We start from the raw sequence: 26,067 nt of genomic DNA on the forward strand, positions 1-26,067 counted from the left end.
GTAGCCTCTTACAGTCCTCAGAGGCATGCTGTTCAGCCCCATCCTGGCACGTGCCCTCTTGATTTTTGCATTCCTAACATGTTAAACTTTTATTTTTCTAGTTAACTGTGCCCCCCCTCCTGCCACAGGGCCTTTGCACCTGTGACCCTACTTCCTGGAATCCTCCCCACCTGCCTTCTGCTCAGGTCTTGCTCCTCCTTTACTCATTCCTGCCCTTGTCTAAGCTCTGTCATGCTTGCTCCTAGCCTGATGTCCTTCTCTCTCCCGGCACTTGTCACTGTTGGAATTTTACATTTGTGCACTTCTTCAATTAATGTGCATGCCCCTCTGGACTATAAGCACCGCGAGGGTGAACACTGTTGTCTGTGCAGTGACCAGCCCAGAGCAGACACTCCTGTGTTGCACTGGTGAAAGAACGGATGGTGAGTGAATATCGGCGAATTCTCAGAGCACATGTTCCATTTTGGCTGAAAGGTTTTCAGATTTTTTTTTCCACAAAACTTTTTCCAGAGCAGGAACTCTATAAAGCAGAAAGGATTCAAAATTTTATTTTCTTGCTTTCTTTCTAAAGAGAATACTGTTGCCAATCCAGATCCCAACAGCATGAGCTGTAGGAATTCAGGGATTTGGTTGCGCCTACTTCAGATTGGGTTTTGCTTTCTCGGTAGTCACTCCGAGCTGTGTTGTGCTAGGAATAATTTTTTATGTTCTCTCTGACTTTTTTCTGTATCATTTGGGGAAAGTGATATGAAGTGATCGCTCCTCGGCTTCCCCTTGCCACCCTGTAAACGTCCTCTGTTTTTATTTACACTCTTGTTTGCACAAGATATAGAAAAACTGATCGGTCATCAAGCTTTGTTCTAATTGTGCTCATCACAAAGCTTGATTTTCAGGTCTGATTCTCTTGTCTTTGAACTTGGATATTCCAGTGCTGGTATAAAGATACGTATTTTCTGATTTTTCACAGATATACTGAGAATGATTTAATATTTAAGATACTTGGGTAAAATGATGGGACACCTGGGTGGCTCAGTCGTTAAGCGTCTGCCTTTGGCTCAGGTCATGATCCCGGGGTCCTGGGATTGAGTCCCACATCGGGCTCCTTGCTCAGCAGGGAGCCTACTTCTCCCTCTCTCTCCCTCTGCTTGTGCTCTCTCTGTCAAATACATAAAATCCTTAAAAAAAAAGATACTTGGGTAAAATGAATAGAGAATATATGATCTTAAATTAGCCTTGTGTTTTTGTTAAATGGCAGTTTCCTACATTTTTATGGATCATAACATGAAGGAGATTTTAATAATATAGTATAGAGGAGACTAAAAGTGATGCCTGATTAAGTTATTGAAATAATTTGAAAGGAACAGAATTGTAATTTGGCCTTGCACAAACGCAGTTGATATGGAGTTACTGCAATAAAACTGCTTGTAGAGATCATCAGTTTATACAGGTTAAGGATTAACTGCTGGTTGTAACTAAGCTTGTTTGGGATGAATCTAAAGTGCTTATAGGTTATGGATCCATTGCAACGAATTTTAAGGGATTATTCTGATGATTTTATTCTATAATTAGATTATATCATTTGCTGTTTTAAACATCTGCTGTTTATCTCTGTGCTTTCCAAACTCTGCCAAGGTGCTGGAGGGCATTGCAGCACATTTACCAGGAGTGCCAGAGGATATTTTCCAATTTCAAGAGAAATGTGGCGATGCTCAGCATCTGAAGATAGCATGCAAACGACTAACTTGAGGGAGTTCACAATTCAACTTAGATTGTACTGCATTCCCTTCAAGGACATGGTATCTTTGGGAAGCTGGGTGCTGAGCAGTTGTGTAAAAAAAAAAAAATCAAGTGCCACATGAAAATCAAAGTGGATCAGGAAACGCGGGTGGCGGTATCTAATCTGATCATAAGGTTCGAGAATCTGCGGCGCCCAACATTATATATATATACATGTACATATATATATATATATGTATGTTATAAATAGCCTGATGGTTTGCATATATGTTTTCCATTTTGTCATTTTTAAAAAATTATTGAAGCACTTGGTTTTAACATGATTCAGAAAGGCATAAGAAAGGAATTCTCCCCCACCTTGGTTGATGGCAGCCCTGTCCCCCTAATTAGGCTCAGACCAAGGCCTCGGACTTGGTCTTGGCTTCTGTCTTTCTCACACTCCACATCCAGAATTTCAGGAAATCTTCTTGGCTCCACTTTCAAAAAATACCCCTTTTCCTACCTACACTGCTGTCACTGCTCCATGCTTCTATAACTGTGCCCACCCCCACCCCTCCCGTAATCTTTTTAAACCCTAAGTTAAGTGATGTCATCACTCCACCACCCAGAACCTTGCAACAGCTCCCATATCATTTGGAATAAAAGCCAGTCTTTCCAGTGATCTCAACTCTTTTAAACTCTTTCTCTTCTCAGGTAATCTGCTCCCGCCACAGGGACCTCCGTGTCCCAAGTGTACCAGGCACACCCTGCCCCAGGGCCTTTGCACTGGAGTGCTAAACCTCTCTCCTCTTCCAAACCTTGGCTTACTCCAGCCCTCCCGATTTAAAATACTTCAATGACCCTCACCCATGCAGTGATGGGCATTTCTACCCTTTTATCCTGCTCTTTTTTTTTTTTCTCCATAGTCTTCTAACATAGTAGATAATTTATGTCTCACATAGTAATTTACTAAGTGTATCTTTTATTTGTTGACTCTTCCCACTCAAATGTAAGCTTCAGGAGGGCAGGCATCTTAATCTGTTTTCAGTCACATATCCCAAGCATCTGGAAGACTACTTGTTAGTCATAGGTGTACAGCATATATTGACTGAATCATGTTCAATATATTGTTTAAAAATCTTTACCTTTCTTAATTTTTTGGCTGTTTGAACTATCCAGAAGGCATATTCAAATCTTCCTCTATAGTAATGGGTTGCCTTTTTTCCCTGAGGTCCTAACAGTTTTTGTTGTATACTTCCAGGCTCATTTGGTACTTAAAATATGAATCCTATCTTCCTGGCTAATTGAACCTTTTATCATTATGTACAGGCCTTCTTTATCCTTAATAATGCTTTTGTCTTAAAGTTATTAGCTTAGCTGATGTTGGTAAAGGTCAACTAGCTTCCCAATAATTTTTGGTACTATTTAATATGTTTTTTCTGCTCCTTTCCACCTTTTTGAGTTATGTTCTCTTGCATATAGCTCATAGTTTTTCACTCATTTTGACAGTCTATTTTTAACTGCTAGTGTATGTATGCTTATTGGGATTATGTGTATATGCAGATGAATTTCTACCATTTACTTTCTATTTGTCCCATTTTTGCAGAGTCTATGTTTTCTTCTTTGCTCTCTTTTTTAAAATAACAAGTTTTATTTGTTTTCTTATTCTGTTTTTCCCCTTCTACTAGTTTGGAAGTTAGATACTCTGTTTCTGTTCTTTTAATGTTTGCCTCTTAAATGTTATCATGATACTTAAAGTTATACCTTACTCTCTTCCTGAATAATACAAGGGCATGTAACTTTGCTTCCCAACTCACACTCTGTTGTTATTCAGTGTTTATTTCTGTACATTTTCATCCCATGAATTAAGCATTACTTTATATAGGTGATATTTACTTGTATTTATCCTCATATTTACCAATTTATTTGCTTGCTAATTCTTTTTGTATCTCAGACCTTCCACGCATAACATTTACTTTCTGAATTATGCCCTTACAGTCTAAGTAATATGCTACTAAAGCGTATCCATTTCCTTAGTGAGGTCCTTTGTCGGTAGGTTCTCGGTTTTTGTTTCTATGAAAAAGCCTTTATTTTGCTCTCATTTTTTGGAAGATAGTTTCAGTGGCTCTACCCCACGTGTGTTTTTTCCAGTACCACAAAGCAATGAATTTTGACACTGCCTTCCTGGGGACAGCACCAGACCCCACGGGTTAAGGGCTCTGTCCCACAGACTGCCCTCCCTTCAGACACCAACTACAAGCCCAGGCTGTGCTGCTCACCTACTGGCTCTAAATCGGAGGTTCCATGACCTCCTCCTCAGGTTTGATTAATTTGCTAGAGTGGCTCACAGAACTCAGAGAAAACCTTTATGCACATTTACCACTTTACTATAGAGGATATTATAAGAGATCCAGATGAACAGCCAGGTGGAGAGGTACATAGTCTGAGGCCCAAAAGGGTCCCGAGCACAGGAGCGCCTGTCTCCATGGAACTGGGGTGTGCCTTCTCCTTGCATGTGGATATGTTCGCCAACCCAGAAGCTCACCATGTCTTGTTCAGGAGTTTTTATGGAACTTAATCTCTGGCAACCTCCTTCCCCTTCCCTGAGATCCGTGAGCAGGGCTGAACGTGCCAAAGTCGTACTTACTTGGTCATTCTGGTGACCAGCCCCACCCTGAGTCACCTCATTAACATAAATTCAGGGGTGTTCAGAAAGGGCCTCTTATGAACAGCAGAAGATATTTCCTGTCACTCTGGAAATTCCAAGGGTTTTAGATTTGTGCCAGGAACCCAGATAATGGACCAAAGATATACCACAGTGTACAGTTTTATGTAAACAGTCATTTTTCACTTTGAAGATCTACCACTGTCTTTGGGCTGCCAGTTTTGCTGTTGAAAAGTTGGCTGTCCAGCTGGTTGTCATTCCGCCTTTGTGTTCTGTCTTTTTCCTCTGGCCAGTTTTCTCCTCTTTGATTTTGGTATCTTCAGTCTAATCACAGTGTATCTAGGTGTGGATTTCTTCTTAGACTGTTTTGTGTACATTGTGTATTATGTATCCATAGATTTATAACTTCCTTCAGTGGTGGGAAATTCTCAGCCTTTATATTTCAAATATTGTTTTTCCCCATACTCCATCCCCTTCCTCTAAGATTTCATGTAAACTCACTCCAAACCCCGTCATAACCATTCTTCTTCTCCTTTTTTTTTTTTTTCCTTCCTTAACCATTCTTTTATATATTACATTTTCATTCTTTGTGGATTCTGGGTAACTTCCTCAGATTTCCCCTCCAGTATACCAGTTATCCAGTCTCCTGCCAAAGCCCTAGATGAGGGGGCTGTTTTAGTTCTAGTTTCTGTTCACCAATTGTAGTTTTCATTTTGTAGAAGTTCTGTTGGATTCTCTTTCAACCTGACTGGTCATTTGGAAAGTCTCATAGTTTACTCATTTTTGCCAGTCCATTTTTTACTTCTTCATACATTTTACACATGGTTTTTGTTTTCTTTTCTGTATCTGATCATTCTTTTTTTTTAAGATTTTATTTATTTATTTGGTGGCGGGGGAGCACAGGTAGGGGGAGTGGGAGAGGGAGAAGCAGACTCCCCACTAAGCAGGGAGCCCAACATGGGGCTTGAACGCAGGACCCCAGAATCATGAGCTGAGCCAAAGGCAGATGCCTTAACTGACTGAGCCACCCGGGCGCCCTGTATCTGATCATTCTAATAGCTGAAGTCATGAAAATAATTTTTGTTTCTGCTGAATCCCACTCTCGTTATCTTTGTGCACTCACGTTTGGTTGAACTGAATCTGTGGGACTCCTGGAGGCCTGCACTGGGGATGCTTTTCCCCAGACACCATTTGAATTTACTTCTACCACCTGTTGGGACTCCTTTTACTTCCTTCAAGTGTCCTCATTTAAGGTTTGAAGTGTTTGGTTGAGCTCCCCAGCTTTCTAAATGTCAAAATTCGTATTTATTTTCAGAGAAACTGCTCTGTTCATGCTTGCTTGATAGTCATCGCAGTCCCTGTGGATTAAACTCTTTTTAGGAGAAGGAAGGCATCTTGAAATTTTTCTCTACATTCTAGGAACCCAGCAATGTGGTTTATCAAAGAACCCATTTTTTTCCTTTGTTTTTGTTTTTGTAGCTGAGAACCCTTCTGGAATTTACTGGAAGTATAAATCTTTAAAAGTGGTTTTTATTAGTAGCAACGAGGGAGGTATAGCTTGGGAGCCAAGACAGAAAAAATAATTAACCAAGAGAAAGTTCAACCTTTCCAAAGTCATGTATCAAAAGCTGTTCCTGCCATTCACTGAAACTCAGACAGAACTTGGTCCAACCTTTTGTTTTCTTTTTTTTTTTTAAGATTTTATTTATTTATTTTAGAAAAAGAGAGAGTGAGAACGGGAAAGCGCAGAGGGAGAGAGAGAATCCTTTGCAGGCTCCATGCCCAGCGTGGAACCTGACGTGGGGCTCTGTCTCACGACCCTGACGTCATGACTTGAGCCGAAACCAAGAGTCAGACGCTCATCCAACTGAGCCACCCAGGCACCTGGGCCCAACCCTTTGTTTTCTGCAACCACATCTTTACTTCTGGTCTTGACCCCTTTCAAGCCCGTCTCCCTCTTACTTAGTCCCAGGGCCATACGTCTCCTTTCCTTCCTTCATGGAGGCTGCTCTTTTGGTAAATTCATGCCCCGCCCCAAAACTTATTTTTAAATGTAGTTCCTGTAAGAAAGGTAAAGATCGCATGAATGACAGTGTTGCTTTTTGAGTACCCAAACATTTAAAGAAATGGTCACATTCATTAATTCAACAAATACTTATGTCAGAAGTTGAAAAGCCCTCTTTCTCAGATGGTATTTTCTTTACAGGGGGTAGTTGTCCTGGACATGTGGTCAAAGGAGCTCTGGGCTGAGGCTCTGCAGGGGAAGTGGGAAGATAAATGGGAGAAGCAGGGGTAGCTGGCCATGAGGGTTCACCCTCCAGGATGCCTCCCTTGCCACTGCCCCCCAGAGGCCCCCCGCAGGCGCAGCGGCGGACCCAGATGAGCAGTGGGAGTTGGAGCTGGATGTGAGTTGGAGGCAGTGGCAAAGCCTGAAGGGGTAGCGGGGAGGGCGGCAAGAGAGACAGGCTGGGACAGGAGCAGGAGGGGGGTGGGCGGAGGGTCTCGCATCTGCCGGGTTCTCTTCCTGAGCCCCGCGTTCAAGTCAGGCACTTTCCATGTCGGTAGTAATAACCTGTGCCGTCTGTTTTGTATTTTTCTAGATCAATGAACTGAGCCACGTTCAAATCCCTGTTATGTTGATGCCGGACGACTTCAAAGCCTATTCAAAGATAAAGGTGGACAATCACCTTTTTAACAAGTAAGTACAAGTATGGCCTTTTTAGGACTGACATGGCTGCCAGGAGCATGATTTTTGTGAATTTCTGTAATCACATTATTTTTCAATGGGTGGGAGTAAAGTTTTGCTGATGAAGTTAATCCTGTGATAAACATAACCATCTGTCATTTTCAGAAAAGCAGCAGCAAGCCCTCTTGGGTAATATCCTTTTGCCATATGGCATATTGTTCTCTATGAATATCTTATATGTTAAAAGTGATATTCTCATTACAACTTAAATGTTTGAAGCTGTAAATTGCTTGGAATTTTTAGCAGTGATGGACCTCAGCTCTCTTACACAAAACTCTAATAATGCCTACCTCATGAACAGGAATGACTCCTTCATAGAACAATAAAGAGTTAAGGTACATTTTTATAAAACATAATTGGAGGCCGTGTTGGGCATTGAGACCATTTCTCCTTCATTTGAATGTCGTTTTAGATATCATTACGGAGCACCTTATATATTAGCTGTCCCCTGAGAGCAGGAGGGACAAGGAAGTGTAAGAAATGGCCCTGCCCTCAGGGGGCTCACAGGCAGGTGATTGGAACCTGACACATAGACACATTACTGTAATTCGGTGTACAAAGTATTACAGTAGAGGGGTGTGTGTGTGTGTGTGTGTGTGTGTGTGTGTGTGTGTGTACAAAGGAGGAAGCAATTCCGAATGAGTGGGATGAGCCTCCAAGAAATACCTCCCACATGAGGATCAATTATGAAATTTCTTAGTGTGACCATTGTTCTGATGTGAAGCGGATGCGTTAATTCTCTTACTACTGTTGAGAGGTTGACCTTTTGGAAGGATTTTTCCTATGTGAATTTAGAATGTGGTATTTATATATAGCATAAAATAGGTCATTCAAGGAGTGAGAGATAGTGTTGTTTTGCAAGCTTTAATCAGCAAGTCCCTGGAGGAGTATGGGGAGCACGTCTGTGACTCGCTCTGCTGCCCGTCCCCAGTCCCCCAGGTTCTTTGCTGTCCCTTCACCGTTTCCTTCTGTGTGTGTGGCCCCTTCTCTTTCCACTTCTTCATCCTTGGGGAAGCGGCTGTAAGGAGTAGTCGGGATTAGAATGGTCATCTAGTCCCAGGGCCCCTAGGTGGTGCAAGGAGATAAATGTGACCAGTCTGTGTCCCCTGGATTTACTGTGGGTCATAGTCGATCCTGTGAAGCATACCCGTGCCTTCTCGGGGTGGGGAACTCCAGGCACTTGGCTACATGTGGAACTAGATGGTGGCAGATTCAGATCTGGTTAACATTTTGTGCAGCTAAACTTTATTCCACAATATGACTATTTCAGAGAAAATATGCCGAGCCACTTCAAATTTAAGGAATACTGCCCGATGGTTTTCCGTAACCTGCGGGAGAGGTTTGGCATCGATGACCAGGATTTCCAGGTGAGTTGCTTTTGTAACCTTTGCTTCAAATGGGTTTTGCTCTGTAAAATAAGACTTACATTTTTTTATTACAAGTAATTATATAATAGTAATTTTCATTTTATATAAGAATGTTTCAATGTTCTTTCTGAAGTAAAGGGTTCTTTCACTTAGGAGCCTCTGTACAGAATGATTTTAGCAGTCGGTAGGAAAAGATTATTCTTTGGGAAGAGAACACACGTGAGAGTTCTAGATGATACTCTCATTTCCCAGTGGAAGTGTCCTGCTAGCAGAGCCTCCTTTTGATTTCTGCCATCAGATGCATCCACAGCCTGTGCCAGTGTGTATGTGTGTCTTGAATTCCCAATAACTGTATTTGCAGAGGCCACTTAGCAATCGTAGAAATTTTATTTTTGTTCTGATTGATCTGCTGCTTTTCAGATTGGCTGAACCTGACTCTTGCTCGCAGCATTTTGTCAGAGGCCACACCTGGTGTGCTGTGATGCATCGTGGTCTAGTGACCGCAGAGCCACTGTCACCGGCAGGAGCCTGCCAGTCCTGGCAACGGCCTGGGGAGCACTCGCGTCTGCTCCTGGTGCCCACCACAGGAAAATGTGCCCTTTTGCTTTCTTCCTATGCATGCCTGGTTCTCAAATTTGACTTTTAAAATTGAGATCATGGTGCTTCTGTAAGTGCTCATCCATGGTCATTTCTCCTAAGAAAGGACCTGATATCAGCCAGTCAGATTTGTAAAAACCAAGGATTTTTTTTTTTAAGATTTTATTTATTTATTTGAGAGAGAGAGAACATGAGTGGGGAGGAGGGGCAGAGGGAGAGGAACAAGCAGACTCCCCGCTGAGCAGGGAGCCCAATGCGGGGCTCTGTCCCAGGACCCTGAGATCATGACCTCAGCCAAAGGCAGATGCTCAACTAACTGAACCACCCAGGTGCCGCCTCCACCAAGGATTTTTTTTTAAGAGTAGAAAATCTGAGTTAAGAGATGCAAGGGCTACTTTCTGGTCTTTTAGGACAGTCTATTCATTTTACTGTGAAAACACTGACTTATTTTAAATCCCTTCAAATCTAGTAAACACTTCCTTTCATTTGCCCCAAATCAGAAATCCTCATTTATCCTGCATTAAGTGCCATATTGCCACCCTGAGTGACCTCACAAGGTGAACATCGACACAGCTTACCCTGTATTTTCCCTTAAAGAATAGGGTCCCTGAAGCAAATTGAGTTTAGTTTGGTATACTTCCCTAAAGATGTGTGGGCCTCCCCACCCTGCCCGGCCCCCCCCCCATTCTTGAGTTTCCAAGAATTTTTCGCATGCTCACTAAGGCTTACAAGAAGCCTCCAAGCTGCCAGATTTCGAATAAGTGTTGCTAGCCAGGCTGCCAGTGCCATTCCCTCTTCTGTGGACCAGGGCTGAGGTTTCCACAGAGGTGGGTTCTGAGTAGAGGCTTGGGTGCACCCCAGAGAGGGCTGAGGAGAAGTGGGGCAGGGGAGAGTGGGTGCTCGCTTTGCTTTTAAAAAGCGGTGGAGTCAGCGCTCAGATTTGGGCCTCATGTGTAAGAGAAAGAATTTCAGTCAAATCTAGACTTGGAATTTAAAAAAAAAAACAGTCACTTTTATTTATTTTTTTTTAAGATTTTATTTACTTATTTGAGAGGGAGAGAGAGAGAGAGAGAGTGCACAAGAGCAGGGGGAGGGAGAAGCAGACTCCCCGCTAAGCAGGGAGCTCAACGTGGGACTCGATCCCAGGACCTGGGGATCACGACCTGAGCTGAAGGCAGACGCTTAACCAACTGAGCCACCCAGGCGCCACAATAAGTCACTTTTTTTTAAAAAAGATTTTATTTATTTATTTGAGAGAGAGCACATGAGAGAGAAGAGGGTCAGAGGGAGAAGCAGACTCCCCGCCGAGCAGGGAGCCCAATGCGGGACTCGATCCCAGGACTCCAGGATCATGACCTGAGCCGAAGGCAGTTGCCTAACCAACTGAGCCACCCAGGCGCCCCTCGCAATAAGTCATTTTTAAAGAACCAACTTTGGAATAGTAAAAAAGGTTGTATAAAATAAAAAGAAATGATTCTATATTATTTAAGAACTCTTTAATACATTTAAAGAGGCCGTATGAAAATAAACAGTGCTTTAAAGGAACGAATAGCTGACAACTTTGATGTCCTAAGAAAATCTCCTCTGCCTCTGATTCCCATGTTAAACTCACGTGTTCTTCCCTCTGTCCCTCTCCCTTTTTTTTAATCGGCCACACTGGCATTTCACAGAAACTGGCTTTTGAGGGCCTCTGCTACAGGATCTTGTCAGGTTCCTCAATTCATTACCAAAATGAAGTTCTTAAATTTCTTCCCATAATCAGCCCAGTTAAGTGAGATTTGAAATGGATGCTTTACAGCCTGAAATCTGTACTGCAGCCCATGAAAGTCATTTTTAAAATTTCCTAAAATGACCAGTGTAGTTGCAGAGATACCAAGATACGAGCCAGTTTTCCTTCACCTTTTCCCCCGCTAAAAACAAAACCATGTAACCTGATATTTAAGTAAGTGCAAATTGCTGAGTACCAACTTTAAAGGCAAATCAGGCAAGTAGAGGATGATTCACGTAACTAATTGGCAAGTGTCTGAAGCTCTTAGCAGGAGAGATTAGTATAGAGAGCTGGTTGTGAGTATAATTAATCATTTGAACGCCACTCCTCTCCTCAGCTATACCCAGTGCTTTTGGCATTTAAATTGCTGCTTTCTCTTTGGCAACTGTATTTCTATTAAAAAAAAAACAAAAAACAGGTGGGTGTTTAGTAACCTCAGTAAACCAGAGATATATGCTGGTTTCCCTCCCCAGCCCCATGTTCCTTTCCCAAGGTCTCTACCTTTTAGAAAATTTTCAGTAGGGGTAGGCCCCAGAGTTTAAGCTGAAAACAAGATCATAGATGTGATCTTGGGCTCCACTCCCCACTTGGTTGGCCACTTGGTTTGGAAAAATGGAAGAAGTGTGCTGGCTCTTTCTCTGAGTTCATACCTTGAGGGCCGCTGGGCATTGCGGGGCTGAAGGTGGAGGTGCTGTGGTCCTGGGAGGGTCCTGGGAAGCCCTGCCATGGGCATAGGCCAGGGCTAGGGGGGGCTGTTATCCCAGTTGCCGGGCACATCAACTCACCACTGCCCAGACATTGCACTGATCATGGCCAGAACAAGCGACGTGTATCAGGTGACATAAGTAGTACCAAATTAAATACTCTTTCTCCATCTGATTTGAAAAGTGAGATCAGTGACCTGGGGTCTGTTCATCTTTTGATGGCACCGGATTGTTAGAGGGGACCAGATCTCACACTGCTTTGCTTTGCCTTGATGTGTTGATTTGTCTGAAGTGCCTGCTTATTGGATGAGCAGCATTAAATCAATGTGGCGATAAGGAGCTCCGCTGTCTGGTTCATTTAGTATTCAGACCTTCACATTGAATCAAAGGGATAAAGGCTGTCGACCTGCCTTGTGTGTGTGATGTCCTTTTGCCGCATCTGAAAAAGTATTGATGAATCTGATACAAGTGGAACATGGTAATTAGCCCACCTCACTGACCTCTATCAGCAAACTTCAACTTCTTGAAGAGAATTGAAGAGCATTCCTACTGTAAACATTTGTATCTTTCCCCTGGTTTTGGTTTCTTGATTGTCCTTGAAAAATAAAACTTCTTTTTCTCGCTGTTAAAGACAAATGCAAGCAGTGGTTCTAGAATATTCAGCATTAATAAGAGTATCACTTAACATATGTACATATAAACCTCTATGTAGGTATGTCCAGTGCTTTCAGATTCAGAACATTCTCCAGTTTATTAGTGTGTCTTAAAATTACTTCACTGGTTTGTAAGAGGCTCAGTATTGAACTGTGTTCCTCTGATCATTGTCGGGCCAATGGGACTCAGCATTACCGTACTTTTAGGATAAGGCATCTTTTAAGATGAATGCACCCATGGAGGTCCCCACTATTCCTGACACCGTTTCTGCCTCCGCTGCCCCCCCCCCCCCCGAAGTGCTGGTGCCCCTTCAGTGGAGGATTTCCTGCACAATTACCTCTTGGCATGTGTTTATTTGTACCTACTGCATGTCAGGCTCTGTGCAAGACATTATAGGGGATGCAGAAGGGAAGAAAGGGCAAAGGAATTCGTTTTTGTTTGTTTTAACTATCCTATATCAGATTCTGTATAAGATGCTAATGAGATTTACAGAAACCCAGACATCTTGTTTTTTACCATTCCCCAAGAAAATCTGCATCCCTCTTTCCAGTCTCTCAGAGTATCAGAACCTTTTACAGCAGGCCTGGCCAGTCAAAGGGAGGCTTCACTTAAAGTCTCTGAGCTGCAGGAGAGGATTGCCCACCAGAAACCAAAAAGTTCTGCAAGATGGAGATGATGCAGTTAAGCCTCAACCCACCACATAATTGAAACTGAGCCCTCTTGTTCTTCGTAGAGGATAATACCAGGCTTACTTTTCCCCTACCTCGTCTCCTGAATTAGAATCCCTCATTATTTGCATTCGATGCATCTTCTTCTTTGTATTTGTAATGGAGAATTCTAATTTTAAAATAATTAAATTTAAAAGCTAACGTTTTAAACTTTTGATGTTCTAGTTTCAAGTTTAAAAATAAAATGTTAAAGTATTAAGACCTTGAGAGTATACGGAACTTTGGGGGAAAAAATCTGCCAGTATCTGTAGAATACAGAGCCTATCACCGTGTTTTCAAATGTAGATTTCCCAAAAACCATTTAAACCGTCTGAGGGCAGGGACTGAGTCTCATGTGTCTAGGGGTGCAGGCCCAGAGTTTAGCATCAACCTGGCTTGGGGCAGGCACTTAGGAAATGTCTGTGGCAGAAAAGGAGGGAGGGCTTGCGGGGGCGGGGGTCAATCCAGGGAAGCGAACCTTCTGGGCCAAAGCATGGTGGCCGTCGAGCTCAGGAAACGCGAAGCAGCTGGATGGTGGTGGGACTGTGGAGATAAAGATGAGAAACCGGCTGCAGACTGCCCTCAGGTTATTCAGCCCCAGAGCAGCCCTGTGGATTTGCACAGGGGAATGATGTGATGACCTGTGGATTTTCTAAAGATAACTGAGGTGGTCATGTACAGAATAAAGAGATAACGTAGCTAGGAGGCTATGAACTATCCCAGGGACACTAAAGCCCTCGGCATGGACAGGGTTAAGCAGAGAGCTCCCCAAGGTGGGGGGAAGAGAAACCTGACAGGAGTGGAGTTGTTGGAGCCCGAGGGGCTGGGAGAGCAGGGGTGCCCGTCACTAGCTCGGGGAAGGGCCAGGAGAGAGCAGAAGATGCAGTTGCGTTTTTAGGCTTTTGAACGTAGAGGTGCTCTTGCTAGTCGTTGTGTAGTGGGGTGGCCTGGATGGTGCTCAGGGGGAGGGATGGGCTTGTGAGTGCTTGTCTCTCGACAGACCTACTTGTACTGTCACCATCTGGAATTTGCTTGCTCCTTGAACCATGTAAGCTCTTTCTTTCCTCGGTAACTGTTGTGTCTCTTGAGCCCACTCGTTCACAGCTTCTCCTCACACATGTTTTGGCCTCACCGGTGAGCCTCCGTGGGCCTCACAGTGCCTATGGGACAGAAACTCCTCCTGGGCCGAAAACCAAAGGTGCTCTTCTCACATTGGACCAATCTCCTGACAGACTTTTGGGGAAAACTCCCTCACAACCTATCAACATCATCAGATTTTTCCTTGTGCTTTTTCTGCTCCTTCTTATGAGTTGAACCAGTGACTGTCCCCATCACAGACTGCCCCCACCTGAGAACTCAGGCTTCCTGTTGGCCTCTGTTTCCCCCCACTGAACCCACTTCGGGTTATGACCCATGATTTCCAACCAAGAGCTGACAGTCATCCCTGCCACAGGGAGCTCCTGTCCAGGTTAGACGTGGTGTCTGCTTATTATGATCCCCAGGCACAGGTCTCTGGTATTTTAATGTCAGTCAAGTGCCAACCTGAGATTTGTAAAGGAGATCTCATGGTGCTCTGTGAAGTTCCTACACCTCTGCTTCTTTCTCTGCTGGTCATCACCATTCATTTTTGTGTTCTTCTTTTCTCAGTTCTTTCATTATTGATAAGTGTTAAATTGCAGTGTGTCTTGCTCCCCTTTTTAATGAAAGCCACTCTATGCCTGGGATCATGGCTCAGACTTTCTTTGAAATTCCCGAAGAGCTTAACATATGGCTTTGAACACAGTGGGCATTTAATAAATCCTTGATGATGTTGTTCAAGTTAGCATGTTGGTCTTTACCTCTCCAACGAGGTCAGAGGACCATCTGGGCTCTCTCAGATATGTCAGATGCAAACCCAGAAAGCAGCCTCGGCCAGGCCATTGCTCCTGGCTCCCAGCCTTGTGATTTGAGGCATGTAATCATAATCCTGAGCTGTCAGCAGGGAGCGATCGGCTTCCAGGTTTCAAGTCCATGAAACAGGTAGCATGGGTTAGGGAAAAGAACATCTCCTGGGAGCAAGGAGGCTGGTCTGAGTCTTGGATCTTCAGTGACTGATGCTGTGGCTCCCTCCAGTCGCTTATTCCTGGTGGGTGTCAGTTTTCTCATCTGTGAAATGAGGGAGAAGGACGTGATGTTCGCTGAGGCCCTCCCAGCTGTCAACTCTCTGAATCGGTTATTAAGTCATCTCGAGTAGATGACAGTCACTGAGGTTCTTGTATGCAATATCGACATGTTCCTTTTGCAAGGTGGCGGCTTTCATACGTTGGAGTATGGTGGAATTGATCTTAAGTGGCTTTCTGTTGATTAAAAACAAAAAGTTTTCATACGTGGTTTCTAACAGGACTACGAACCCATATCAAAATGGAAAAAATCCCCAAACACGTAAGACTCTGAGAATTAAGTGTTCAGAATGCTTGGGTATTTTAAAAAATGTACAGGGGATCGTAATGGTTACTAAATCACGACATTTTCAGGAGATACCTAGAGGATGGGTGAAAGAATGAGCTAATTAAATTGACCTTTACATTTCCTCCACCCTTCTGGAGGCCCCACTAACCCCGGACCTCCCACTGCGGAAATAAGCATCTTCAGTGTAGACTTCAGAGGAGTGGGGAGGAAGGATGGCACCATTAATCCCTTTCTTAAGGGAAATGACGATAAATTTCCAATTAGAAGCGTAAGAAGGCCCCTGAAGAGTGAGCTTCATCTTCTCATGATCTTCCTGTATTTCCTGCGGAGGGCTGACATGGCACCAGAACTGCAAACACTGCTGTTGAGTTTGGGGACAGGGTGTTGTAAGATCAGCCACGTGTTTGGCTGTGCAGAATGGAAATGGTAAAAATAAGGTCCCTCACCAAGAGGCAAGAGAGCCAAACAAAAATGGACTAAACTGTCATACTGTTCTGTCCTCCGTCTTGCCCTAGAGCTTCAGGTTTTGTCAGAGAGTTCATTTTTTTTCCCCAACTCCCCAGCAAGCCTAGGAGCATCCTAAGAAGCAACATTTGCCGGCTGTAAGGTGTCCGCTGCACTGGACCGAGCAGAGCATGCCTATAGTGTCCCTTCACTCGCCCAGAGACAGCCCAGGGTCTACAGCTAGCACAGTTGGTCGCCTTAGGGACTTGCAAGAGGAAAGTTCAGTCCTGTCACAGATGCCTGTGTACTGTAGGAGTGTGTTTATAAGAAATGTCCAGAATAGGCAAATCTGTAAGACAGTGGATAGCGGTTTCCTGCTTGGAGGGTAGGGGTCGGAATGGGAGAGACTGCTAATGGGTACGGGTGTCTTTTTGAGGTGATGAAGATGTTCTAAAATTCATTGTGGGGATGGTTAACTCTGTGTATATACTAAAAACCATTGAACTGCACACTTTAAAGAGGTGAATTGTATGGTATGTGAGTGATAGCTCAGTAAAGCTATTAAGGAAGAAGAATGCGGTTTAACCTTAGTTTTTATTCAATATGTGATTTTAATTTTCCTCCACTATTGATTTTGGCTGCCTTTTTCTTGAGGGTAGGGTGGTATGATAACAGTATTCCCATTTAGAACAAACGAATTTGAGGAATTACATAGTTTATAATACGAAATGAGTGAATGGCCAATGAATACAGCATGTACTTTGCAGTTAGTTTACATTTGTGATTAGATTTTTTTCCCCCTAAACTAAGAGCAAATCATTGTCCATTTCCTGTGTCTCTACAAACTAACAGCAGTAACTATTACTGAGTATTAATTAGTGGAGCAAGAAGGAAACCTAGAGACGTGAAGTCCAACTTTCTTTGCAGATGATCAGGTAACAGAGTGAGGGGTGCGGGGGCACTTAACTTCTCACTCGCTCTGTTTCTGCCATACATCCTGAGACCTGGAGCCTGGGAGAGACTTCTCTGGGCAGTGGAGGTAGCAAGACAGTGTGTCAATATCTGTTCGTCCATATTGTAAATGTTGCATTGAGTCTTTTAGAGCACTGCATCGAATGGGATTGTGGATATCACGGTAACTCAGTGTGTTACACAGATGACTTCCCAGACCGTCCGTTCCAAGGTTGCTTTTCCAAACGTCCATCCCTCTCCTCAGGCCCTCATCTTTAGCCAGCACCCACTCACCCTCCCTTATTCTTGCTTCTCCCTCGAGGTAACAAAGGCCTGCGCGTTGAGCTCCCCTGACTTTCCCTCCCCTGTGCCTTCAAATCCATGGGCGTCTTCATCCAGCCTACTTTCCTCCCCTCCTCCGCCTCCTCCCCCTCAGAAAGGAGTCACCCCTCTCTCCCAGCTGCCTTCCCCTGTGCTCTTTATCTCTTTAGAGACTTGGCCCACCGCCTTTCCCCTTTGACGGAGGTTAAGTGGGAGGCCAAGGACAGAAGGAAGACCGTGTGAGTTAGGAATTTTTGACTTGGAAGTTCTTTACAAAATGTTTTTAATTCTTTTGTAAAAATATAAGTGGTTGTTAAGGAGGGCTATAGGAGATACCCTGCAAAGGTAAATGGACAGTGTGGGGCTCTCGATTTTCAGTGGATACAAACTGGAGGCTTGGCCGGGGTGGAGGACGAGAGGAATCAAGAGCAAACTAGAAGAAGCTTATTCTATAAGGTCCTTCTTCATTTTTAACTTCCCGGCCTGCAGAGTCATCTGTCAGTATTGATCTGCACTTCTAAATCTCTTCCGAGTTGAAATTCACTATTTATAATAACAGCTATCATTTATTGAGTAGTACTCTATTCCAGGCACTATTTTAAAACTTTATATTCCTCTAATTTAACTCCCAAACTTTTGACTAGTATTATTATTATCCTCTTCATTATTTCTATAGATAGGGAAACTGAAGCACAAAGAGCTTAAATTAACTTGCCCAAGTTCACAGTCTTGATTTTTTTAAAGTTCCCGTGTCCGATGCCCTGTTATGCTGTCCCCCAGCTTCACCGTCTTCCCTGTTTGGAACTTGAGAGGTCATCGGGCCTCCGTTTATGGCAATGCGAACCTGAGACGATATGAGTAAACTAAATAAAAGTATGAACAATCTAAACATAGAGAGATGGTTTCGATGTCCAGAACATTCTGACGAGCGGGTACTCAGTGGAGTTGTGAGTGTGTTCTCTTCTGATGGCTTCTAGACTTGGGAAGATGTATGAGGACATTTCAGAAGGCCAGTGGAGATTTCACATATTGAGTGCCCTGGATTGCCTTTAAATGGTGTTGTGACTTTGACGCCAAATATCCAGAGAGCACTTCGTTTTGCACGTTCACCCTTTGAACTGAGAGGTTCAGAATCCCAGATTGTGAATTTTTAAAAATGGCAACTTATTTCAGAATATATAGCTTTGCCCATGACAAAGAATCTGTTTTCTTTTCTTTCCTTTCTTCTTTTCTTTTCTTTCTTTCTTTCAGGAATCTGTTTTCTAATGAGGGAATGAGAGTAGAGCTCCACACTGCAGGTAGATTTCATTGGGTAATTTCTCAAACACACAGACAGGTAGGTAATGGTGAACATTCCTGAGAGTAAATATTTTACTTTGGCAATGGGAATTACCTTAAAGACGACTAAACCAGCCCTGTAAGCAGTGCTTTTTAGGCCTTTAGTTAGATCAGATTTTCGTCTCAGACTGGGTCTTTTAAATCAGATGGTTAAGATGAGAAAGAATTTTTTTTTTTTTAAATGGTGCCTTCAGCTGGACCTTCTTTCTTCCATGCAAATCTTGTCCTAACTTGCGGATTTTGTCTTAACTTCTTTTTCTCTTTCTTTCCTTTCTTCCTCTCTTGCCAGTTTAGCATTGTGGAGAGTAACCCAGCATTTCACATTCCCAGAGTAAAGGATTACTTGTTTCAGCCTTGGCCTTCTTTGCCAAGAAAACCCTTACGGTTTTAAGCAGGGAAAAACAGAGGAGAGGACAGTCTTTAAAGATAGAAGCCAGTCACCAAAAGAGAATGAAAACCTCCAGCAATTCTCAGGACATGTGAACTAATTAAAACGGACACAACGTACTGTGCCACATGGTGAGAAATGTGAAGAATTCTTAGGATTGACACCATCACCCCTGTGCACAGGACTGTCAGAAGAATGAAGTGCTAGGCAGCTTTCAGCCCTGTCTGTGCCAGACGAATTGTCTGACTCTAAGCCCAGCCCTCAACCACACATACTTTCCCTGTCGGCAAGCCTTGTTCCACAAACATACATCAGTCTCAGCTCTGGCCTTGAGAGAAGACAGCTCCTAATCCTACCTGCCTCAAGTCAAGTAATGAACAGTCCTAGAATGAGTCAGAATGGATTTGTACACCTGTTAATAAAAGTGTAAATTGAGGACTTTGGGCTGCATTAGCATTGAAACTGTTACTGATGATTTATTTTTACTTGGCAAGACTGAAAACATAAAGACAGTTTTGGTTTTGTGCCAGTTTGCTCACGCTCTCAATTGTGATTAGAAGGTGTTTGTCACCACAGAAGACTGTATCAGCAGTCCCATCGCTAATGCACACCAGACTCTTGAGCCCAGGAGGGAGGCAGCAATGGCGGGAGGGATGGAGGCTGACTGCTCTGGGTGACACCCCTGCAAGGCCCTCCACGTACATTGTCCCACCCAGATGTTCAGGCACTGAGGCAAGCAAGTCATTTCCATTCTCTGGGATTCTGTTTTATTTCCTTTAAATTGAATGGTTTGGAATAATCTCCAAGGTTGCTTTCAACTGTCATGCTCTTTGATTATGAGCATTATTTACACATAGAGGGACCCTTTTGGGGCTCCCAAAGGTCCCTCCCAAGCTCTGCTTTTCTCAAGCCTTGCTCTCCTGACCTCCCAAACTCTCCAACCGTCCCGTATGATACTATGGTTCATTTTTCCTTTGTGACAGAGCAGAGCACACTGAAGAATTTCAGTATTCAGTTTTGCTACATAGCAGACTGTATGGAGGCCACTTGGTAACTCCTTTCAATACATGGCCCCAGCGTCCTTCCCTCGGCTCATTTTCTCTGTCTTGCCGAAATTGTCCTGAGAATATCTGGAATCTATAAAGTGTTATTTTCATGCTGCCCTAAGAACTATTGCCATCTTCTTTTTAATCATGGCCCAGATATCCTAAACCATCATGATGCCTCTGCTTGAGGTAATGGTTGTACCTTTCTGACTGAACTTCTGTCGGGAAGCAGACTGAGGTGAATCTGCAGTTCCTGGAGCCGTGCGCTGTGCCTTCAAGTAAACACATTCTTACAGTTATAAAAGTTCTGTGGTAGAGCTCTTATTCAGCTCACCCTCTCCCCTAGTTTATTCTCCATCACTTTACAGACACAGAAACTGAGGCTCAGAGAGGCTAAATCCAAGGGTTGAAGAGTGGCAGACCATGTGCCCTACTGCTACACAGTACTGCCTTCACACACACACACACACACACACACACACACACACACACACACACACACACACACACACGCATTTCTACCTTATTTCAAAGACCACAGAAAGTCTATGATTGTGATGTTAAGTAATGGCAAAAGTTTAGTCTTCGAAATTGCCCTTTTTGGTTTCCTCAGAGGAGGCTTTAGGCAGGAGCCTGCATATTACTTGACTCCATTGTACTCCACAGTTTGGTTATCTTCAAGTGGGAAAATGCCCCTGGCCTTTCCTATCTCAGAGGAATGTTGTGAAAATAAAGATGAAATAATGAGTTGGATTTTTCCAGGCCTTAGGGTCATTGCAAGGATTGTGCATTTTGTGTAAAATAGTGTTTACTCTTCTGATTTTCTGCTTGTCTAAGGCTTTCAAAAAATTCGATTCATATCTTTTTATGGTCATAGTGATAAAGGAACTTTCTTAATTTTCACAAAACTTCCCTGATTATTTGAAAACTAAGAGCCTTAAAAAAAATCCTTACCCACACTGGAGGTAGACACTGTGGGTTGGGTCTACTCATGTGATTATTGAAAAACTGAGTTGAGGCAGAACCAAGATTAGAATTTGTAAAGTGTTAGAACCAGGATTAAGACATGGACAATATGCTAATACAGAGTCTAGAATAAATGACTATCAATATATTTGAAACTAAAGGGGAAGACAAAGAATTTGAAAGGATGTAGCGTTTGAGCTAAAGAGCCACTGCTTATTTGATGAGTCATTTCTAGCCCTTGGGAAACCCATACATTGCCTTGTACCTATCATTACTAAACATTTCTCTAGTGAATTAATACAGTGAATGCAACAAAGTCTTCTTTTTCACTACATAGCTTCCCATTTTGGGGTACCTGTGTGGCTCAGTCAGTTGAGCGTCCAACTCTTGGTTTCTGTTTGGGTCATGATCTCAGGGTCTCTGCTTGTCTTTCTCCCTCTGCTCTTTCTCGCACTCCCCCTCTCTGTATCTCTCTCAAATAAATAAATAAATAAATAAATAAAATCCTTAAAAAAATAAAATAAAGTTTCCCATTTTAACCAAACCAGAACTGGACAGAATATGGTGGGAAAGGTGTTCATGCAGGTAAGTGCGTAATTATGACACACTTAATGCACAGGACTTGACACACTCTGCACAGACAAAGCACATCATAGCCACAATTCAGCAGACCCTTGATTCTCACCTGGGAGACAGACCTACTGTGACTATATCAGCATCATCTGCTTCTTCAGATGCCCCCACCCACAGCTGCGGGGTCAGAATCTGCATTTCAGCGGGATCCCCCAGGGTGATTTGGTGGCTCATTAAAGTTTGAGAAGCACTTACTGTGCAGCTTTCAATTTTATTCTCTCCCATTGGTCTGTGATCGAATGTTAGACTTTAATATCTGATATTAGTGAATATGTTGCTGTCATTCTATCCTTTGCTGAGCACAGGTATCCTTTATTACCTGCCCCGCCCCCTTCCAAAAAGAAGTTATTTGGAATGATTTTTTGCAGGTTAATGTGTGGGAGGAAAATGTAAGACCATTAGCCCATGGCAATGATTGTTTTGTTTGTTTGTTTGTTTGTTTGTTTTTGGCTAGTGTTTAAAACCCCAAGAAGGGAAATTCACTTTGATTTTCTTCCTTTTTCTTCTTAGTAGGTAGTAGTGCAAAGGAGAATTTTTTTGAGGAAAAAAAACAAAACAGTGTCATGGAGAATTAGACTCTCATGAATATGGCCATTTTTGTCCTGAAAATTATTTTCATCCTTCTCAAGTCTGTCTAATGGATTTCAGTTGTCTCAAGAATATTTAACACTGCCAATTCCTGCTCTTTAAGCTCATTGGAAGTTACATCGATTTTTTTTCTTCTCTCCAGTTTCCCAATAACCTAAAGAAAGCAAATCCAGTTCATTGGCAGCTTTGGCTCTGCACTTGACAGGTGTGCCTGGCAGCACTCTGATCAGGATGCGCCGTCGCACTCGCACAATGTGGCAGTGAGTGACCGCGCTCTCCGGCCACTCCCTCAGCACCAGAAGGACCTTCCTGAGTTACTGCCCCTGCGACATAGCTGTACTTCATAGGGCTCAATCCTGTCGGATTTCATCTAGAAAAGAAGGAAAGGATAAAGAGACTTGAATATACCAGGCAGAAAGGAACTCTTTCATTGAAAATCCATGATGCAGGGATAATCACCTGCCTCTCTGAAGACATCTGTGTCCCCTTTAGTGGACATTCAGTGGGGCTTTCGAACCTAATTTGATTCAGAAGAAAATTTAAGCTCTTGTCCAACTCGGTCCCACATTTAGAGAGGAAGTTGGAAAGGGAAGGTCTCTTCGCCTTTGAATCCCTCCCATGCAACCCAGTGGGGCCAGGCAGGGCAGGAGGTCAGTACTGAGGAACAGAGGCATCAGGGGTGAGGCTCAGACTTCTGAGATGCTGGAGGTTAGCCCAGCAGTCTGAGTGACCAGAGTAGGAAGCTGGGAGGAAGGGGGAGAGGTTTCTTGGAGGCTAAGGAAATGACAGATTCAAACAGGAGAGTCACGAGTGAGAAAAGGGCAGACGTTAGGGTGGACTTACCTACCTGGAGTGTTGATAGCGGGAGCCAGATACTGGAAATGAAATGATGCTACCAGAGCCCCTGCTCAGAACCCCTCCTCGTCCACCCTCCAGGAGCTAAGCTCTTCTCAAAAATGGCTGAAGGGGGGTGGAGGATGGACCAAAATCGAGTCTTGTGAGGAGCTAGTTTAGAATACAGCTGCTCAGGCCCCTCGCAAGGCATGCGGCAGACAGCGCAGTTTTGGGGGTTTACTAGTTGAGAACTGGGGCTCTGAGCCAACCACACTGGAGATGTGACTCCGGTGCTTCCCCTTACCGGTCGTGGGACCTGTGCCCAGTGATCAGCCCTCTCTTGTCCCCATCTCCTCATCTGTAAAACTACAATGGTATTAATAGTAACCACTTCATGGGGGTGGTATCAGAATTAGGAGAAATATTTCCTGCTTGCTGTTTGGCAGAATACCTGTCCTATAGGGAAACCACTCGGGGAATGTAAAAAACATTTTTTCATGACTGGAACCTAATTTGATTCAGAAGAAAAATTGAGCTCTTGTCCAGCTCAGAAAAGAACAAGGTGAACAAAATAACTTTGGTTGTAATTCTAGGCATTAGCCTACTCTGAGGACATTAGAAGCATAGTGTATATCCAGGCTGTTTTCACTTCATTTGAAGAACTAGCAATTCGAGTTATGACGAATATATAATGTTGTCATCCTCCTTATACCAGTTTGTTCCAAACATAAATGTGTTTGAAAACTTGTGATGACAACACATGATCTGAAAATCAGAAGGCCGTGCCTCTAACCAGTCTTTTCCCTCCTGCCCCCACCTTATCCCGACCGGAAGAATTCCTTGACCAGGAGCGCACCCCTTCCCAACGATTCCCAGGCGCGCAGTGGGGCTCGATTCCACACTTCCTACGACAAGAGATACATCATCAAGACCATCACGAGTGAAGATGTGGCTGAAATGCACAACATCCTGAAGAAATACCACCAGGTAATTTTTTTCTATTTGAAACTCTTGAGAAAGTTAACATTCACTATGAATTATGAATACCAAGGCCAAAGATACAGTTAGAAAATGACGAGAACACATTTGACAGAAAAATCTCCTCTGGCTGGGTTTATTAACATTCCTGTGGCCAGATTACCGAGAGTTAACATTTAGGAATTCTTGTACTATGGAGGTCAGTAGTTATTTATATAACACTTTTCATGTAAATACTCTTCTGCATAATAATTTTGATGATTACCATTCTGAATTTTAAGTCACTCAGTTGAAGATTTAGGCATGTTTCAGAAGTGTTTCGACCGTGCGAGAAGTTAGGTGTTGACCTCTTGGGTATTTATTTACACCTCCAAATCCTATCCTGCTTTCTCTGTCTCATCCTGCCCCAGCCCCAGAGAGGTCCACCCCACTCTGAGAAAATTAGTCAATTTTAGAAAGTTGATGTTTGTCTACTTCCTGCCTCCTTTTTGCCCCTCAGGGTTCTCCTTTCATAATCCCCGGGGAATAAAATGAAACTACTGTTGGGAGCAGTGATCTCTCTCTCTCTCCCTCCCTTCTTGTCTCCCTCTCCCATTCCCTCTCTCTCCCTCAATCTCGATAAATTCCAACCCAAGCGTGCCTGGTAGAGCGCATGCACCCAGGTCCCAGCTGGAGCTGTAAAAGGCCTTGCCTACTGTGACGTGAGAGCATGAAGTCCGGTATCAGACATTCCTGGGTTCAAATCCCAGCCCTGTCACCTAACCATGTGACTTCTGGACTTTGGAGCCTCTGTTTCTTCATTTAGACAATGGAGGTAACAACGACACCTGACACTGAGTCCTGAAGGTTAAGCGGGAGAGGGCACAGCAGATGCTCAGCGCAGAGTCTGCCCCGCCCTGGTGCCTCAGTATACACCAACTGCCATCATCGGGTCATCTGGCGTCCTGAGAAATTGTGGTCTTTGCCATGAATATGGCCATTGCTTGCAACATGATGGCAGTCATCTTCAGAACTGGTGTCTGGCCACATGCCAACACACACACACACACACACACACACACACACACACACACTTGCTTTTAGACTCCTGCTGCATTTTTTGACCTATATAGCTCCAAATCCTCCTCACAGGTAAAGATTGGCTGTCACAGAGGATATTCAGAATAAAGTGCGGAGGGCCCTGCTTGTGCGAACCAAAGGATTCTGAAACATTGTTAAGTCTCAGCCTCTCAAAGTAACTATTTTGCAGGCAGTGCTCGTTTGGATTTGTGAGCTCTGAGATGTCTGTTTAAAAGTCAGCTTCCCTACTTTATGGTCACGCGTGATGCTCTGACATCACGGATTATTTCTTGGCAGTTGCTTTTTCTTCCCGTCTCTGCGAATACGATCGATTGTATTTTGCTTGCAGTGAAATCTATTGAAAATCTTTGAGCTCTATTCTGTTTCTGGAAACTGGGGACTTTTCCTAATTTATTCTCTAAAAACATTAGCCTCTCAATTAATTGAATATCTAAAAAATCTTTTGTAACATCTCTTCCTTTAGAAATTTGTTCTGTAGCACTTACGTTGTTGCCTAATACAAAGGACATTTTAAGATGCCCAGATAGTACCGGTGAGGATGAAAACACCAAGGCACAGGCTTCTGAATGAATTGAATTACAAGATGGGACTTTTAACTATTCATCTTTTGAACTGTCTACTATTTCATTTCTCCCCCTCTGGAACTTAATGTCCTGCTTAGACATTCTTTTTATTCTTTCTTTAAATTACCTCAGAACATTCAAAGCAGAGTGATACCTCAGTGACTGATGAAAACATATTATTCTGATACGTGGCTACAATACCGTTCTAATAAAATGTGACACGCAAATCAAACATCAACTTCCTGATGACAACTTTGAGTTCAGAATTATTTTTGACTTTCCAGAAATCACTGTTTGAAACGTTTCTCTGGGGTAGTCACTGTAACCTCACATGCAGATTTGACATGTCATCAGTATTCCATGAAATACACTGGGGATCAAAATAAATCTATTGACGTGCTTCCAGGGCTTTCCCAGTGCTAAAGATTGCCTTTCGTTCCACTGCTCGAAAAGTTATTTGCTTGGTATGTTCTTTACCCAGAAAAGTCTGTTAGCCAACATCTAGCTTTTTCTTTCTTCTTAAAAATAGTATTTTAAATCTAATCTAAAGTGTCTTAATGATTGA

The 26,067-nt window shown here is 43.3% G+C and overlaps 1 protein-coding gene across 6 annotated transcripts in view; it reads left to right on the top strand.

The window, feature by feature from the left end:
• PIP4K2A (phosphatidylinositol-5-phosphate 4-kinase type 2 alpha) overlaps positions 1 to 26,067 on the top strand; it is a 173,293-nt gene that overhangs the window by 99,575 nt on the left and 47,651 nt on the right. For 5 of the 6 annotated variants that reach the window (XM_027592629.2, XM_027592631.2, XM_027592630.2 and 2 more), the window contains 3 exons: positions 6,982 to 7,079; positions 8,398 to 8,494; positions 23,716 to 23,868. In XM_027592629.2, coding sequence (XP_027448430.1) covers positions 6,982 to 7,079; positions 8,398 to 8,494; positions 23,716 to 23,868 — 348 coding nt within the window. Of the gene's footprint in view, positions 1 to 6,763; positions 6,787 to 6,981; positions 7,080 to 8,397; positions 8,495 to 23,715; positions 23,869 to 26,067 lie in introns of those variants that run through there. The other variant, XM_027592634.2, reaches the window with a different exon arrangement.

This window comes from Zalophus californianus, chromosome 9 (genome assembly GCF_009762305.2).
Source record: "Zalophus californianus isolate mZalCal1 chromosome 9, mZalCal1.pri.v2, whole genome shotgun sequence".
Lineage (NCBI taxonomy): Eukaryota > Metazoa > Chordata > Mammalia > Carnivora > Otariidae > Zalophus > Zalophus californianus.